The sequence below is a fragment of the Leopardus geoffroyi genome, chromosome C2 (assembly GCF_018350155.1).
Source record: "Leopardus geoffroyi isolate Oge1 chromosome C2, O.geoffroyi_Oge1_pat1.0, whole genome shotgun sequence".
NCBI classification, from domain to species: Eukaryota; Metazoa; Chordata; class Mammalia; order Carnivora; family Felidae; genus Leopardus; species Leopardus geoffroyi.
Window position 1 is genome coordinate 127,114,870 of NC_059333.1, and position 17,073 is coordinate 127,131,942.

Below are 17,073 nucleotides of genomic sequence, written 5' to 3' on the forward strand. Positions count from 1 at the left end.
GTCTCCTGCAGAAACAACAGGCAAAAGCTTGTTTTAAAACAAACCCAATACTTTCAAGGACTTGGGTCTGTTCTGAAGCAGGACCGTGGCTTCCTCAAGAGATCTATTCACAAAGAAGGGTTAGGTCGGCTAAAGGAGCCAAAAGAGGGGTTCGTTTTGCTTTGGAACCGGACAGTGTTTCCGTAGGAGCTCGGTGAGGTACTGATCGGCGCCCCCGGAAGATCGGGCCGCTAGCGTCCGTCCGACTCCAAAGACCATAGGCCGCGGGAAGAGCCCTGCTCTGATGGACAGGAGAGGGGAGGTGGGTCCGAGCCCCAACGCTTACAGACCGCCTGTGGGGTCTTAGTGACCTCAGGCTGCCATCGACGCAGGACGAGACCCTAACCTAGCAAATGTCGCTTGCACGCCGGCTGGGCGCGCAGCCACGCAGATTGCTGCTGGCCTACGCTACTCCGGGAGCGCAAACAGGCGCGGGCAGCGCCCTTTCCGTGCTAGGGCAGGCGCGGTTCTAGGAGAAAGGCCGCGAGGGCGGGGCTTGGGGCAGTGTGGAACTATTTCCTCACACAGTGGTCAGTTCGGGCGAGGAGAGGCTGTCGGGGTAGAGCGCCACATGGCGCGACCAAGGCCGGCCTCGTCGTTGGCGGGCACCGAGGAAGCAATGTAGTGCGAGAAGCCTACAGTCCACGCCGTGGAAAGATGGGTCAACCAACGAATGTTTCACCCCAGCCCACACGCCTAAGAGGGAATTTGAGAGCGCTTGGGGGAGGGGCGGAGAGAACAGGCGGCTTGCAGAGGGCATGCTCAGTTCTAAGAGCCGTAAGTGGAGAGCCAGGCATGCGCAGTGAGGCGAGGGTGGATTGGCAGCCGGGAGGGGCTGGCGTGAGCGGGCTGCTGTGTTTATCCGGTTTTCTGGGTGGGCGGTCAAAGCGCACGCGTAAGGGCGAAAGGCAGCGGAGCTGGGTAGTGGAATGCGCATGCGCGGAGCGAGCCGGTAGCTCTGGGAGGGTGTGGAGGGGGCTCTTAGAGGAGAAGCAGGGGAAAAGGGAAGCGAAGGGAAAGGGAAGGGCGGGGGGAGGGGTGAGAGTGTGTTTTGCGCATGCGTGCGGGCGCTAGCGACGACGGCGGCGGGGGAGTCTCGGGGATGACAGTGGCTTTGCCCGTTGGGGTAACGGTCGTCGTCGCCGGCAGGGCCTGAGGCGCCGCACAGCCCGCGGGATTCATTAAGGCCGCAGCAGCCTGGGCCCTACCGAGTTAGACTGGCGCGTGGAGTCAGGGTGAGGGCGGCGAGGCACGGGGGGAGGGGCCTGCGGCGGGGCCTTGCCGTGTGCTCTGGGCGGCGGCGGGGCCTGGCGGTGTGAGCGCTCGCCTTAGTTGCGGCCGGGCGGGAGCCGTGGGCGGCGGCGGCCGTCGTGCTTGGCGGCGGAGGTCTCCGTGTGCGCGGCGCGGAGAAGATGGCTGGGCAGTGAGGGGGCGGCGCTTGCGCCTGGTGACCTCGGAGTGAGCGACTGAGGAGCAAGGGGCGCCGCCGCGGCCCGGCCGGGCCTGCTCCCCGCCCCCTCCCGCTGCCGCCGCCGCCGGCCTCTCCGGCCCGCGCACTTCCTCTCCGGCCCTCCCCTAGCGGGTGGGGGACTCTCCTGCCCGCTTCGCCACCTCAGGGAACCGCGGGGCTGTAACCGACGGGGCGGAGAGCCAGGCGCAGTCGGGCCCCGCGTCCGATATGGAGAGAGCGGCGGCGGCCTCCGCCAGCCGCAACTGCAACGTTCGCCGCCGCCGCGGCTTGGTGCACTAGACTGAGGAAGCCGACGCCCGAGCCGTTCTCTTTGCGGTCGCCCCTACCTCTGCGTCGTGCGCTGTGATGGAGTAAGGACGCTGCAGCGCGTGAGAAGCGTGCCCGCTCCTCGGACCGGGCCGGGGCCTGCTCCCGCGCCCGCTCAGCTCGCCCTGAGGAGGTGCCTCCGTGTCCGGAGATGCAGCGAAGGCCGCCCGCCGAGCCGCGGGTCTAGACTGAGCGCCGAGTCCTGACCCGAGCGCCGAAGCTGCTGCATTCTTCGTTCGCCCCGAGGCTGACTGGAACAAACTCGAACGCTGGTTTCCCTTGCTTTCTCTCTCTCTCTCTCTCTTTTTCTTTTTTTTTTTTTTTCGTCTGCAAGTCTCAGGGACGGAGGAGGGGCGCCAAGGCCCCATGTGTGGGAGTACTGCTTCAGCTCCACAAACTTGCGCGGATTTTGGTTACTACTTTGGCCAGTGGTTCTTCTCTGATTTCCTCCGAATTGTTGCAAATTCGCCATTGTTCCCTGGCTGCTTACAAAGTTGGATCCGGAATTTTTTTTCAACCGGGAGCCATCGGTGTCGAAGTGTCTGCAATGAACCCCGTGAATGCTACTGCTCTCTACATTTCCGCGAGCCGCCTAGTGCTCAACTACGACCCCGGAGACCCCAAGGCGTTTACAGAGATTAACAGGCTCTTGCCTTACTTCCGACAGTCCCTCTCTTGCTGTGTTTGCGGTGAGACGCTTTTTATTGTTCCTTTCAGTGCTTGTTTTAGAAAACCTGGGCAGTGGTAGCAAGAACGGTTTGGTGGCATGGTGGTTTGTACTAAGCTTTTGTTATTTGTGCATTAGTGTATGGTCATTAGTTTTCAAACTCGTCAAAGGATTTTTGCCCGACTTTTCAGAAAGACAGCCCTTCTAAACTGTTTTGTACGGCGGCCTTAAGGTTCAGAACTGTTTAATTCGTCTCGGGTCAATTCCTTGCCATTTCTGGTGATGATATAAATGAGTTGAAGTATGTTTGCATATTGCTGCCTTTTTTAAACCTTTGATACAAGAGGTGACAATACCTACCTTGGTTAAACGTGGTTAAGCCTGGTTAAAACATGTACATGTGGCGTGTTTGCATTTCCCCAAACTGGTGTTATGTGTGGGTGGTGGTATAATCTGATGCATCCACAGCCTGTGAACTCGGTGCAGAACTTTCCCCCGTGTTCTTCAACAAATGCTTTGACAGTTTGACGGTAAGCAGTGAGCCAAGGAAGACTGATAGTACTCTTTAGCTGGTGGGATTTTTACAGGAGTGTTTCTGTTTTGTGGTTTTAATACGTTGTGGACTGGTAGACCGTTATTTTAGGTCCCCCCCCCCCCCGAAAATATTATTTTGTGCTGGGTAGGATATTTTCAAATTATTTTTGAGAGATGAAGATACGCTAAGTTGTTTAATAAATCGAAATGTCTCAAAAGCGCTGATAATTTGGATTAATTTTGCACCTATGATAGTTGTTTTTCATAAAACCTGGACTAAAAACATTAATACGAGGGAAGTGGCAACTATCAAAGAGGAAAAAAAAAGAAGCAGTACTATATTCCATTTCATATTCTGCCCCAAATTTTGAGGTTTTGCTGATCCACTCATTTAGTCAGAACTTGATTAAGCATTTCAGCCTTTCACTTTATATTAGATAAAATAAATTTTGTAGCTATGGTATCAGAAAGAGGACATGGTATTCATTTGAGAATTCTTCAGGATTTTCTGAATAGCTCTGGGGCATGGGGCAAGGCACTGAAGGGGATGCAGAGGAGATGAAGATTGTGTTTTTTGCACCCCAGGTACTTAATCTCATAAACGTTTAAGTAACTGTTAGGATGTGATTAAGTGCTACTGTGACTGGTAACAGACACTTAACACCTTTATAGGGAAGCGTTTGCCTTGGGCAAATCACCACTGCCTTGGGCCTCAGTTTCTTAACGTGTAAAATAAGAGTTTTGGGCTAGATTCCAAGTTTCCTTTCAACTTAAATTTTATAAATAAGAATTTGCTTGGTTTCAGTGTACTCCTCCACTCCACTTCCACTTTCTATGGAGTGCTTCTTTTTATGTCTTAACAGCTTTTGATAGTTTTTGAACTGAGGAGATAGAGCTGCTATAACTTCCTTTCCTTTTGCGGGGTTCGCTACTCTTGTATGGGAAAGAGAGGGCAAAGGGTAGCCCACCCTGGCCTGTTAGAACAGCAATAGAGAGTGATATCATTATCCAGGTAACACTTAAAGATCTAGTAGGTCTCCTTTTTATTAGGGGGATGGGACTTAACCCTCTAAGGGGGAAGTGGTAGTTTTGAATCGAGTAGGTGTTTGGAATTTTAATTTCTTATCAGTTGCTTCAGGATAGTTGTGGTCTAAATGAACATTTTTCCAAACTGTAGCTTGGATTTTAAATCATGAAATTAAAGATAAAGCTACTTTAAAAAAATCCAATTGCAGCTTTATTTTTCTTTTAAGCTAGTCTTGTCAATCTGAGGGGGATTTTTTGGTCATTATTTCTTTCTCTTCAAGCTTTCCTATGGAAAAGGTTTGTGGGTTCTATTTTTTCCCCAGTTATATTGAGTAGATGCCATAAATTTCAGCAATCTGGGTGTAGGTTCAGCCTGCCTTCTCTGACCCCCCCCCCCCCCCATAAGTCTCTAGTTGTCAGGAGATAGGAAGAAAAAAATCGGTTATTTGAATTCAGATCCAGCATTTAATCATCTTGTATCAGGTGCTGTCCTAGATTCCTTTTCTTAGCTGAAAAGCATAAATTCATTCAAGTTAATAGGCCATGTGTATTATTTCATGAAGATAACAAATACGTAAAAGTTTAATTATATCCTGGTACTGTAAATAGGGAGTTTCACCAGGTTGTCTGAAGTCTGACCTAGTCTTACCTTTTCAGCCTTACATTTAACTGCTCTCTTAGATAATTTCTGTGCTTCAGCCAGGCTGTTTTGCTTTTTCTAAACATAAATGCCCTATGTCTTCCTCCTCTTTACCCCGCTTTTGTTCTCTGAAGTTTCTTCTGCCTAAAATACACTTTTTTTTTCCTCTGTGGTCTAACTCCTCAATTTCCTCCCTCTTCACTGAATTCTTCCTTGCTCACTGCAAGCAAAAAGTCGTTTGTCCTTTGAACCTCTGTAACCCTTTGTTCCAGTCATAAAAGCACTTAGAACTCTTCCAGTGCAGTTTTTGTATCTAATTCTTCTGATATCTCAGGGAAAAATATTATTTTTGTACATTTTTGTGTTTCACCTGCCTCATCCACTCTCTCCTATCCAGGCACTTGTGTTTATGACAGATTCGGGAACAAAATGAGAGTCCTACAAACTTTGCAGTTAGGTTCATATCTTGGCTCTTCTACTTACTGTGTGGGGAAGTCTCTAACTTTGTGGCTCAGTTTCCTTTATGAAAGGGGATAGTTACACCTTCAAGTTTTTCCCCCAAATTTGTATTATACATGGGTTTATTTTTAAGTGGAGAAAAACTTTTTGAACCCATGAGAACAAGCCTATGGACTTGTTGTCTGGCACGTATTATAAGCTTAGTATTCCACCCTTGTACAGAACTAGAGAAAGGTAGGAGGAGGTGAGGGAAGAGACTGTATTGTCAGGTCAGTTATTGTCAAACCTAGATTATTCACTGAAACTGCAAGTTTTGTTATTGTGGTACTTTGAAATGTTAATTAGCTGATTATCACTATTTGTTTTTCAGTTCCTTTGTGTATTTAAACTGTCTGAAGCTTCTAGTGAATGGGATAGCAGTGCTCCAGAGAATTACTGTACTTTCTAGGCCAAAGAAACAGTGACCAAGACATTATTACTGTGGATGCTATTTTTGTGTCTCTTCTTTCCCCTTGTTCTACAGTGTTGGACTTGGCTTTATCATTTATCAGAAAGTAGAATTTCTTTTGCTGGCACGAGATTTGATAAATTCTGCCCTAGGGATTTTAAGTTTTTCATTAAACTTGTAAGTCCACAAATAATACAAGGTTGGTATATAGAATCAAATCCTCTTAGAATTGGAAGGACACAGTAAGTAGAAAAATATTAGTCCGAGATATTTGGAGTCCTGTAAATAATCATGTTTGAATCTCTACTCACTCACATGGATAGTTTGGTGTTTTAGAGTCTAGAAACAAGGTGGTTTTGGCTTTGGATTTATTGAAATTGTGAAACCTTTTGGGCATCCAGGTTCTCATTTATAAAATGGAAGGGGGCTATAGATTAGTGTTTCCCACTGACATAGGGTTACTTACGCTGACCAGGTTTTTGTTTTGAGTGTTAAAGACTTAAAACCCTATCATCTTTTACAATTGCTATTCTTATTTTCCACTAGAAAGGAGATAGTTCCCTGAGGGTGAGCACCTTGCTTCTATTGTTCAGTTTAACAGCATTGCACCTGAGAGTTACTGGCTCAACACGTTTTTGTTGAATGGATGAAATTAGCATTCAAAAGAAAGTTTCAGAGTAGGGGAGATGTGGTCTCAGAATAAAGTATATACCTTAAAATTAAGTAGATTAGTTTTATGAAAAACTACTTTTAATTTTCCTTACTATTCTCCTTTGCCATTGTTTGTGGACCCACATTATAATTAGTGTAGTAGATGATCCCAAGAATATTTTTCAGTTACAGAATTGTCTTCTTTTACCAGAAATACTTTTTGGCTGAGCATACAATTTATAATTAGCAAGAATCTTCTACAGTGAAATTTAAACATACAGCTTGGAGTGATTTTTTGTTTTTTTTAATGTTTACTTATTTATCTTGGGGGAGAGAGATTTATTTTGAGTGGAGCAGGGGAGGGGGAGAGAGAAAGGGGGAGAGAGCATCCCAAGCAGCCTCCGTGCTGTCAATGTGGAGCCCCACTAGGGACTTGATCCCATGAACTGTGAGATAATGACCTAAGCTGAAATTAAGAGTTGGATGCTTAACTGACTGAGTCACTCGGGTGCCTCCAGAGTGACTTATTTTAAGCTATTTATATTTTATTTTTAAGCTGCTTATCTCTTAGGTGGAAGCTAAATTAAAAAGCCATTTCAATAATTATACATAGATCTTATGCTGTTTTATATTTACATATTTTCAAGCATTAGTTCTTTGATACGTAAGAATTTATTTTTATTGTACTTAAAGTCAGTGTAATTAAAATTTTTGATTGTAATGAATGTGTAGAGTTTATCATCTTAACCATTTTAAAATGTACAGTTCTATAACACTAAGTAAATTTATGTTGTTGTGAAACAGAATTCCAGAACTTTTTCATCTTGCAAATCTGAAACTCTGTATTCATCAACTAACTACCCTCCTCTGCAGCCCCTGGTAACCACCGTTCTACTTTTTGTCTCTCTGAATTTGGCTACTCTAGGTACTTTATATTAATGGAATCATACGGTATTTGTCTTTTTGTGATTGACTAATATAGTGTCCTGAAGTTTCATCCATCATACAGCATGTGTAAGGATTTTCCTTTTTTTAATTAAAAAAAAAAATTTTTTTTTTACGTTTATTTATTTTTGAGAGGCACATCATGAATGGGAGAGGGGCAGAGAGAGAGGAAGACACAGAATCTGAAGCAGGCTCCAGTCTCTGAGCTGTCAGCATAGAGCCTGATGTGGGGCTCGAACCCACGAACCATGAGATCCTGACCTGAGCCGAAGTTAGACGCCTAACCGACTGAGCCACCCAAGCGCCCCTAATTTTTTTATGTTTGTTTGTTTACTTATTTATTTAATGTTTGTTTGTTTTTGAGAGAGAGAGAGAGAGAATGAACGGGGGTGGGGCAGAGAGAGAGGGAGACACAGAATGCGAAGCAGGCTCCAGGCTCTGAGTTGTCAGCACGGAGCCCGACTTGGGGCTCAAACTCACAGACTGCGAGATCATGACCTGAGCTGAAGTCGGACGCTCAACCGACTGAGCCATCCATGCGCCCCTGTTTGTTTATTTTTGAGAGAGAGACACACACGAGAGTGCGAATGGGGGAGGGTTGGAGAGAGAGGGAGACACAGAATCTGAAGCAGACTCCAGGCTGTGAGCTGTCAGCACAAAGCTGGATACCAGGCTTGAACTCATGAATGGTTCAGAGATCAGAATGAGATCAGACCTGAGCTGAAGTCTGATGCTTAACTGACTGAGCCATCCAGGCGCCCCAAGGATTTTCCTTTTTTTAAGGCTGACTAATGTTCCATTGTATGTGTATACCACAATTGTTTATCCATTCATCAGTCAATGGACTTTTGGGTTGTTTCCACCTTTTGGCTCTTGTGAATATGTTGCTGTGAACATGGGAGTGCAAACAACTCTCAAGACCCTGCTTTCAGTTCTTTTGGGTATATACCCAGACATGGGATGGTTGGATTGTGTATATAATATTTCCATTTTAATATTTTTGAGGAACCTCCTGTTTTCCATAGTTGTTGCATCATTTTACAATCCCACCAATAGTACATGGGTTCCAATTTCTCCATATCCTTGCCAGCACTTTGTAAAAAAAAAAAAAAAATTAAATTTATTACAGAGAGAGAGAGAGAGAGACAGACAACACAGGTGGGGGGAGGGGCAGAGAGAGAGCATGAGACACTGACTGAGCCATCCAGGCACTCCCACTTTTTTTTTTTTTTTAATAGTAGCCATTTTAATGGGCGTGAGGTGATATCGTGGTGGTTTTGACTTCCATTTTTCTAGTGATGTTGATTATCCTTTGATATGCTTGTGGGCCATTAGTGTTATTTTTGGAAAATCACTATCATTTTTTATCTTGAAAAGATAACTCATTACATCTTTATTAATTACCTGTTCAAAGTGCTGGAATAGTAAGATGAATAAGACACATCGTTATTACCCATGTTACTCATTGTTACGGAGAAGACAGATGAGTAGACCAACAATTACTGCCGAAGTGTTGTGCTAGAGTCACTTATGCCAAAATCTCAAGCATCATAATAGAACATTTGTAAGTTAGCTTTTGTTGCATGTGTAAAAGTTTCAGAAATTAATCACAAGTGAATTTTTTCCTCCATGTAACTTGTTTTTTGAATACCTGTTTGGGTCAGACTTTAAACATACCTGATTGGTGTTAAGCAGAATGTGGTTTACCAGTTTTTTTTCTTGGGACTTAAGTTCTTTATGGAGCATTTATTTGGTAGGTTGATAAGGAAGAACAATATTTACTAATTTGTCTTGGCAGATAGATATACTTTTATTCCAGATATATTTATTTAACTGTTTTCTTTTTCTAATAAAAATCTCCTTTCTATAGTTTTCCCTTTTGGTATTTTAAAAACTAGTTCATTTATTCATTCCTACTTAGGTATGTTTATGCAAAATGAAATTGCCTTGGGGAAAGGACTTCTGAGTCCTTCTAAGTGTGTTCCAGATGCTGAAAGAGATGAAAAGAGGTTTGATCCACAGTTCATTGTCGTATGACATAACCACCTGAAGTGTTAATAAATAGTAGTTTAAATAATGGTTCAAGACAAGCAGTACAGTACTGTAGAATTAGGCAGTAGAAATTGTTTCAGTTTGGTGAGATCTAGAAAGTATGGAGCTTGAGATATGGGCCAAGAAGAGTGGTGAAATTGGTGGACATTTTCAGCAAGGTTAGAGGGAGAGAACAGTTGACTGCAGAAAGTCAAGTTTATCTGTAGTTGGAATTCTTGTAGGAGAGACCTTGCCCTGTTTGTTGAGACTCAGGGGTCTTTGTTTGATGAGCCCTGATACCCCCCAAAATATGCTCTGTGGGCCACCTAAATCAAATCACCTAAAGGGCTCCATAAAATCCAGATTCCAAGTTATCATATCAGACTAATTGAATTTGAACTCTGTGAGCAGGTTCTTGTAATCTGTGTTTTACCTTCACCGTCTTGATATGGGGAGGGGGTTTTGCAAATCACTATTGTAAGCATTTGAGAAACACCATTTAAAAAAAAATGTTTTTTTAATGTTTATTTTAGAGAGAGAGACAGGGTGTGAGCAGGGGAGGGGAAGAGAGAGACACGGGATCCGAAGCAGGCTCCAGGCTCTGAGCTGTCAGGACAGAGCCCGACGTGGGGCTCGAACCCACAGACCGTGAGATGATGACCTGAGCTAAGTCAGACGCTTAACTGACTGAGCCACCCAGGTGCCTGTGAGATGGCATTTTAAAAAGAGAGTGTTGTGTTTGAAATTCTGTTTTGGGATGGGTGCCTGGGTGGCTCAGTCTGTAAAGTGTCAGACCTCAGCTCAGGTCATGATTTTGAGGGTCACAGGTTTGAGCCCTGCGTGGGGCTCTGTCGCTGACAGCTCAGAGCCTGGATCCTGCTTCAGATCCTGTGTCTCCCTCTCTCTCTGCCCCTCCCCCACTTGCACTCTGTCTCCCTCAAAAATCAACAAGCAATAAAAAAAATTGGTTTAGGAAAGATTAATTTGGGGGTAGAATACGGTATTGATTATTAGAGTATGGTGAAACTTTCATTTACGAAGGATAACAGATGTATTTGTATTAGATAGAAGCCTGAATAGTGGTGGGAGTGGAAAAGGAACAACATCAGATAATTATGGCTATGGTTATCATAACATTTGAATTCTTTGTTCTGTATGTATTATACTTTGCTATGGTTAGGCATATTTTACTGTGAATAGATGAAATGAGTACATTTTCCACCCTCAAATTTACAATGTTTAGCACAGTGCTTTCACATAACACCTGATAAAATGCCCTGAATTGTATTGAAGAACTGACAAAATCTGGCAGTTTAATACAGATGCTTGGGAAAGATTAAAGGAGGCAAAGGTAGCTTAGATATCAGAAGTGAAGTCAGGAAGGACATTGATTTTGGAAGGACATGAAGTATTTAGATAGGCTGGTTTGGAATAATATAAAGACAACCTAATAAAATATTCTTCAGGGATTTAGCAGTTTGATACAGGATTTTGGTCAGGTGTTTGGGAGAGGTTGCAGGTAGGATAGGAATTAGAGTGGATTAGGTGTGGGCCTGAGAAGGATGAGACATTGTTGAATAATATGATGGTCCCTGGGGATTGGGGTTATAAAGAAGTATTGGAAATTAGGAAAGGATAGAAATACAATGTATTTGTTTTATAATCTTTTTATTTTGTGCCCTTTTTTGTTGATTTTTGTCTGTTCAGAATTTTTAATTTAATTTTTTTTTTTTTGTAAATTTACATCCAAATTAGCATATAGTGCAATAATGATTTCAGGAGTAGATTCCTTAATGCCCTTACCCATTTAGCCCATCCTCCATCCCACAACCCCTCCAGTAACCCTCTGTTCTCCATATTTAAGAGTCTCTTATGTTTTGTCCCCCTCCCTGTTTTTATGTTATTTTTGTTGGAAACGTTGATTTTGAAAATAGTTTTATATGTTTGATATAGTAAAACAGCATACCTTCTGAGATTTGAGGGTTTGGTTGTCATTCTCAGATTAATTATAACATCCTGTCCTCCTTTTTTTGCATTCTTTGTTTTCTTTGTGCATGCATAGCATGACTAATAATTGGCTAATGCCTTATTATACTGGCTTCTCTCAAGAGTCCACTCGGCTACTTTTATATATGATTAATTGGAGGTTTTGTGAGTTTTGATGTACTTTCTAAATTTTATCTTTTATTTTAAAAAGTGATATTTCAAAATTTTATTCTAGTTTCTCATTTTCCCGTGCCCAACTATCACCTTTGACTTTTCTCTTTTAAAGATTAATATTTTGTTCCCTTATCAGGAAATTAATTTAGATAAAATTTTACATTAATTCCTATATACCTTATCTTTCATTTGCTCTCAGTTCATAATATTTCAGCAGAATTATTTTCATTCATTGCCTTTCTACTCCAGATACTTTGAATTTTTGAAGTTAGAATATCTGGTTTTCTCAAGTTTTTGTCTTTTATTTTTATTTTATTTTTTACTGCTTATTCATTTTTGAGAGACAGAGTGCAAGTGGCAGAGAGAGAGGGAGACACAGAATCTGAAGCAAGATCCAGGCTCTGAGCTGTCCTCACAGAGCCTGATGCAGGGCTCATGAGATCATGACCTGAGCCAAAGTCAGATGCTTAACCAACTGAGCCACCCAGGTGCCCCTCAGTTTTTTTAATATAATTTTCTAGCTTTTGTGTTTTGTGTTGCTGACTTTAGCTGTCAGCCTTTGTCCATTTTCTTTATTAAAACACACAGAAAATGTGCACTTAAAATGATGTCTGGTCTCAAATTTGGAAATAATATTTTCTGGCAAACCTTAGTGGTTTTGAAATTTTTTGTATAACCATTAAAGGCATACCTAAAGTATGGGTGGGTGGTCTAGTGTATAACCTAGTCAATCTTGCTAAATGCTGTTCCTTTGAAATGTAAATGTCTACTTGATGTGAAATTTGGGACTCTGGCCAGATATAATATAGAAATCTAGGATTAGAAGGGAGCATTCCAATTCAGGCATCCTTGTGATTTCTGAATACCCTTTACAGTTAATCACTTGGTTGTCCGGCCTGTGACTGAACATATTCAGGGTATGACATATGATGTCCTACTCATCAGAAGCTGTGGGCTGTCTGAGGGATCCCTTTATGGTGTCATTGAGCTTACCAGCTCAATTTTTTAATTTTTTTTTTTTTTTTCAACGTTTATTTATTTTTGGGACAGAGAGAGACAGAGCATGAACGGGGGAGGGGCAGAGAGAGAGGGAGACACAGAATCGGAAACAGGCTCCAGGCTCTGAGCCATCAGCCCAGAGCCCGACGCGGGGCTCGAACTCACAGACCGCGAGATCGTGACCTGGCTGAAGTCGGACGCTTAACCGACTGCGCCACCCAGGCGCCCCCCCAGCTCAATTTTTAAAAAAAAATTTTTTTTTTTAACGTTTATTTATTTTTGAGACAGAGAGAGACAGAGCATGAAGGGGGGAGGGGCAGAGAGAGAAGGAGACACAGAATCGGAAGCAGGCTCCAGGCTCTGAGCCATCAGCTCAGAGCCTGACGCGGGGCTCGAACTCCCGGAACGCGAGATCGTGACCTGGCTGAAGTCGGACGCTTAACCGACTGCGCCACCCAGGTGCCCCAACCAGCTCAATTTTTACATCGGTCACACAAGGAAGATATTACTAGGTTGCTCTTCATGATGACAATTTACAAAGCTTTAGGCAGAAAGGACCACAAATCATACAGCCATTTTTTCACATCAAATAATCTTTTCTGTAATATTCTTGAAAGTTCATCCAAGGCTTTTCTTGAATACCTCTAGGGTAGGGAGCTGAATTAAATTCTGTTCTATGAAATAACTATATCATTGACAACTTTTAAAAAGAACTTTCTTTTTAGAAAGTTCTTCCTTCCATTTTCCCAAGCCTCCTTTTTTATAATTGTTTCCCACTGATTTTTTTTGTTCTCTGGAACAATTCAGGAAGTCTTTGATAAAATTTTGACCTTCAACTGTTTGGAAGATGGTTTTGTTTTGTTTTGTTTTGTTTTTGAGAAGAGTGCAATTGGGGGAGGAGTAGGAGAGAGAATCCCAAGCAGACTCCATACTAACGTGGGGCTTGAACTCACCGTGAGATCATGACCTGAGCGGAAATCAAGAGTCAGATGCTTAACTGACTGAAGACATTTTTCGTGTTTTTCCTGAGAAGTTAAAGCATCACTAAATTACCTGTCCTGGAAGCATCCTGGTTTCTGTTTCCTCTGAAAGTGTGGATTTTGGTGTCCATGCCCATAGTATTTTGGAGGTGGTTAGATGGCATTATCTACTTTGACAATTTGGACAAATTATTTAATTTCTTTCTCATTTGTAAGATGAAGTTGTTGGGCGAATTATTTAATTTCTCTTTTTCATTTGTAAGATGAAGTTGTTGGAGTAGAGCAGAGATTTGGTTGTGAACTTGGCTCCCAGACATTTTTTAGCTTGGCTAAAAATTTATAGAGTTGGTGGCCAACGTTTTAAAATCTAGAGTTCACTTAAAACCCCAAATTTTAGGTATCTCCTGGAAAATTGTAAAGTCTGGCAGCAGTGGATACCTTGTGGCATGGCATCACTGGCTGTAGTTGAGAGGGGGTTTGTCTTGGGGGTTGGAGGTTTGTCCTATCCAGTTTACCCTTGGTCTCACCTAACTTTTGTTGCATTTATTTTTTTTTAACTTTGCATGCTTGTCGCTATAGGCATTAGGATTCTTAATCCTCAGGAATGGAGGATTTTGTAAGGTGTATTGTGCCCTAGATACTATCTTGAGCCATCGAATTCTGATGTTGTGATCTTGAATTATTTTGTGAAACCTTACCTGGATCAGAATCAAGACTGCTTTATCTTATGCAGTCAGAGGACATTTGTTGGTTCATAGTATTTCAGAACAATTAAGACATTTTCACAAGTTGGTTATAGTGTTGTCCATATCTTCTGTATCCTTACGGATTTGTATTTTGTCCATTTTTGAGAGGTGTTGGAAATCTCTATAATTATGGATTTGTCAGTTTGGAGTTTCATAAGTTTTTGCTTCATGTATTTTGAAACTTTGTTTTTAGGTACATAAAACAATTTTGAATATGTGGAACATGGTTATATAATTTTTAATATTCTGTTTTTATTAATTCTGTCACCTGTTACTTCTAGGTTTGCTGTTTATTGATTTTTCTGCTCATTATGGGTCATATTTTCCTACTTTTTTGCGTGGCCAGTTAATTTTGATTCAAAGCCAGATACTACAAATTTTACCTTGTTAAAATTTTACCTTACTGATGGATATTTTTCTATTGTAACTGTTCTTTATTCTTGGGATGAGCTTTGTTCTTGGGATAAGGTTAAATTACTTGGAAAGAGTTTGATCCTTTTGAGACTTGTTTTTAAGCAGCCTTCGGGGGTTAATTTTTTTTTCATACTACTGAGACAAGAACCGTCTGTACTCTCTCTGATCCCTTGTGAATTATGAGTTTTCTCACTCTGGGTGATGCAAATAGGTGCTGCCTATGAGTTATAGGCATTGTCCTTTTTGCTCCTTTCTGGGGGTTCTTCAGCCTGAGGTAGTTTCCTCATACAAATGTGCTCGTTAGTACTCAGCTAAAGACTTGAAAGAGATCTTGTATAACTCTTATCTATAGAGAACAACCTGATGGTTACCAGAAGGGGGGCAAGTGGAAGGATGGTGATTTAGGAGTGATTTGTGATGAGCACCTGGTGATGTATGGAAATGCTGAATCACTGTATTGTACACCTGAAACTAATACTACACTGCATTTTAACTAACTGGAATTTAAAAAAGAAAGACCTTCTATAAATCTCTAGTGCTCTTTCACTGTGCATCTCTCATCTCTAGTACTCTGCCTGCAGGAGTCAAGGTGTCTTGTCCTTCCAGCTCTGTTCTCTCACTTCAGGGAGACCATGAGGCTTGTCTGGGTTTTTCCTCCTTGCTCTGTGGCTTGAAAGTGCTCCAGGCAGCAAGCTGGGGCAGTTGTATGGCTCAGCTTGTTTGTTCACCCTCTCACCATAACTGTTCTGTTGCCCAGTATCTGAAAACCATTGTTGTGTTCAGCTTTTTGTTACTTCAGGTAGAAGAATAAATCTAAATATTCCATTTTGTCTGAAAAGAGATTATATTCTAAACTTAATGCTGTCCCATATAGCAGCCACCAGCTGTTGTGATGGTGTAAATTTTAATTAAATTTAGTTGATGCAGTTCTTAGTTATAGTTAGCTTACATCTAAAGTGCTCAGTAGCTACATGTAGGTAATGGTTACCTCACTGAATGTTGCAGATATAAAACATTTCCTATCATTGCATAAAAGTTCTACTGGACAGTGCTATTACAATAAGAGAACTTGGATTGTTCATGAGCATTGAAAGGTGCCTTCACTCGTTTCATTTCAAGATTTTATTTACTTTCTTATTTTCATTTTTTAATGTTTATTCATTTTTGAGAGAGAGACAACTTGAACAGGGGAGGGGCAGAGAGGGAGACACAGAATCTGAAGCAGGCTCCAGGCTCTGACCTGTCCTGACCTGAGCCAAAGTTGGACACTTAACTGACTGAGCCACCCAGGCACCCCTCAAGTTTTGGTTTTAAGACATTTAGCTGGATGGGGTTATGAACAGATCACTGGAGCTCACCACTGTATGCTTATAGAACAATTTCCCCAAATCTGTGTTAGTGAATTGGATTCAACAAAGTGTTCCACAATGTTCGTGTATTAAAAGGTTTCTGATATTTAAAAAAGAAGTGTTTCAGGGCGCCTGGGTGGCTCAGTCAGTTAAGCATCCGACTTTGGCTCAGGTCATGATCTTGCTGTTTGTGGGCTCAAGCCCCGCATTGGGCTCTGTGCTGACAGCTTGGAGCCTGGAGCGTGCTTCAGATTCTGTGTCTCCCTCTCCCTCTCTGCCCCTCCCCTGCTCATGCTCTGTCTCTCTGTGTCTCTCAATAATAAATAAATGTTTAAAAAAAAAAAAAAGAAGGTGTGCTTACATGGTTTACCCATCACTGTGTCCAAATGGAAAGCTTAAAAAAAAAAAAAAATAAAAAAGAAGTGGTTTAACTGTTTTTATTCCTTTAAAATAAGGCAGTTGAGGAGATGCCAGGTGAATACTGGACCAAATAGTGGTGCCATAACCAGTTAACGATTCTCTGGAATCCTTCCATCTCATCTGCTATGCGTATTTTAAATTGTTAGTCATATTATTTTGTTATCTCTTAGTCATACTATTTTAGTTCTTTTAATTCTTCCTATATCCATTCAATGGGCCACTGGTTAGGGACCAGAAACATTAAGAAAAAATTAAGTTGGTATTGAAATACTGGGTAAGGAGCATAAAAATATTGATTCTAAATATTTGCTTCATAATTATTATTCATGCTCTTTTAATTGTGTTCTAATATCCTGCATATAATATAGACATTGTATTGGTAATTACTCAAAAAGCAATGTTAAAAGAAAATGTAGTGATATGCAGTGTGGCCTTTTATTTTTAGAGAATAAGAATTACTTACACTTGAAGTGTGTTATTTGAAGTGTTAGCAAATACCAATCTGAAGTCACTCTTAATTCACCACTTAGTGACAAAACACAGAAATGGTTAAAAAATATTTTTAGTAAAAAATACAAGAATTCCAAACACTAAGTCACATTCTTAGTTTTATCCTTGTATAATGTATTCAATTTTAACATATGTTTTCAACATTCATGAGTTTATAGACAAATCATTTTAGAGTAGAAATGTCACCCAAATGCATTTTGTAACACAATTTAAATAAAACAGGATGTAGCCTTTGTTAGAAGTTAAGAATTTGTAGGTTTTCTTAAAATGAACTTCAT

At 41.7% G+C, this 17,073-nt stretch overlaps 1 protein-coding gene across 2 annotated transcripts in view; it reads left to right on the plus strand.

Moving 5' to 3' along the window:
• Positions 1-1,086: 1,086 nt before the first annotated feature.
• MSL2 (MSL complex subunit 2) overlaps positions 1,087-17,073 on the plus strand; it is a 36,189-nt gene continuing 20,202 nt past the window's right edge. The window contains exon 1 of one of the 2 annotated variants that reach the window (XM_045503558.1): positions 1,087-2,505. In XM_045503558.1, the coding sequence (XP_045359514.1) occupies positions 2,364-2,505 (142 nt within the window). In that variant the 5' untranslated portion in view covers positions 1,087-2,363. The remainder of the gene's footprint in view (positions 2,506-17,073) is intronic. The other variant, XM_045503559.1, reaches the window with a different exon arrangement.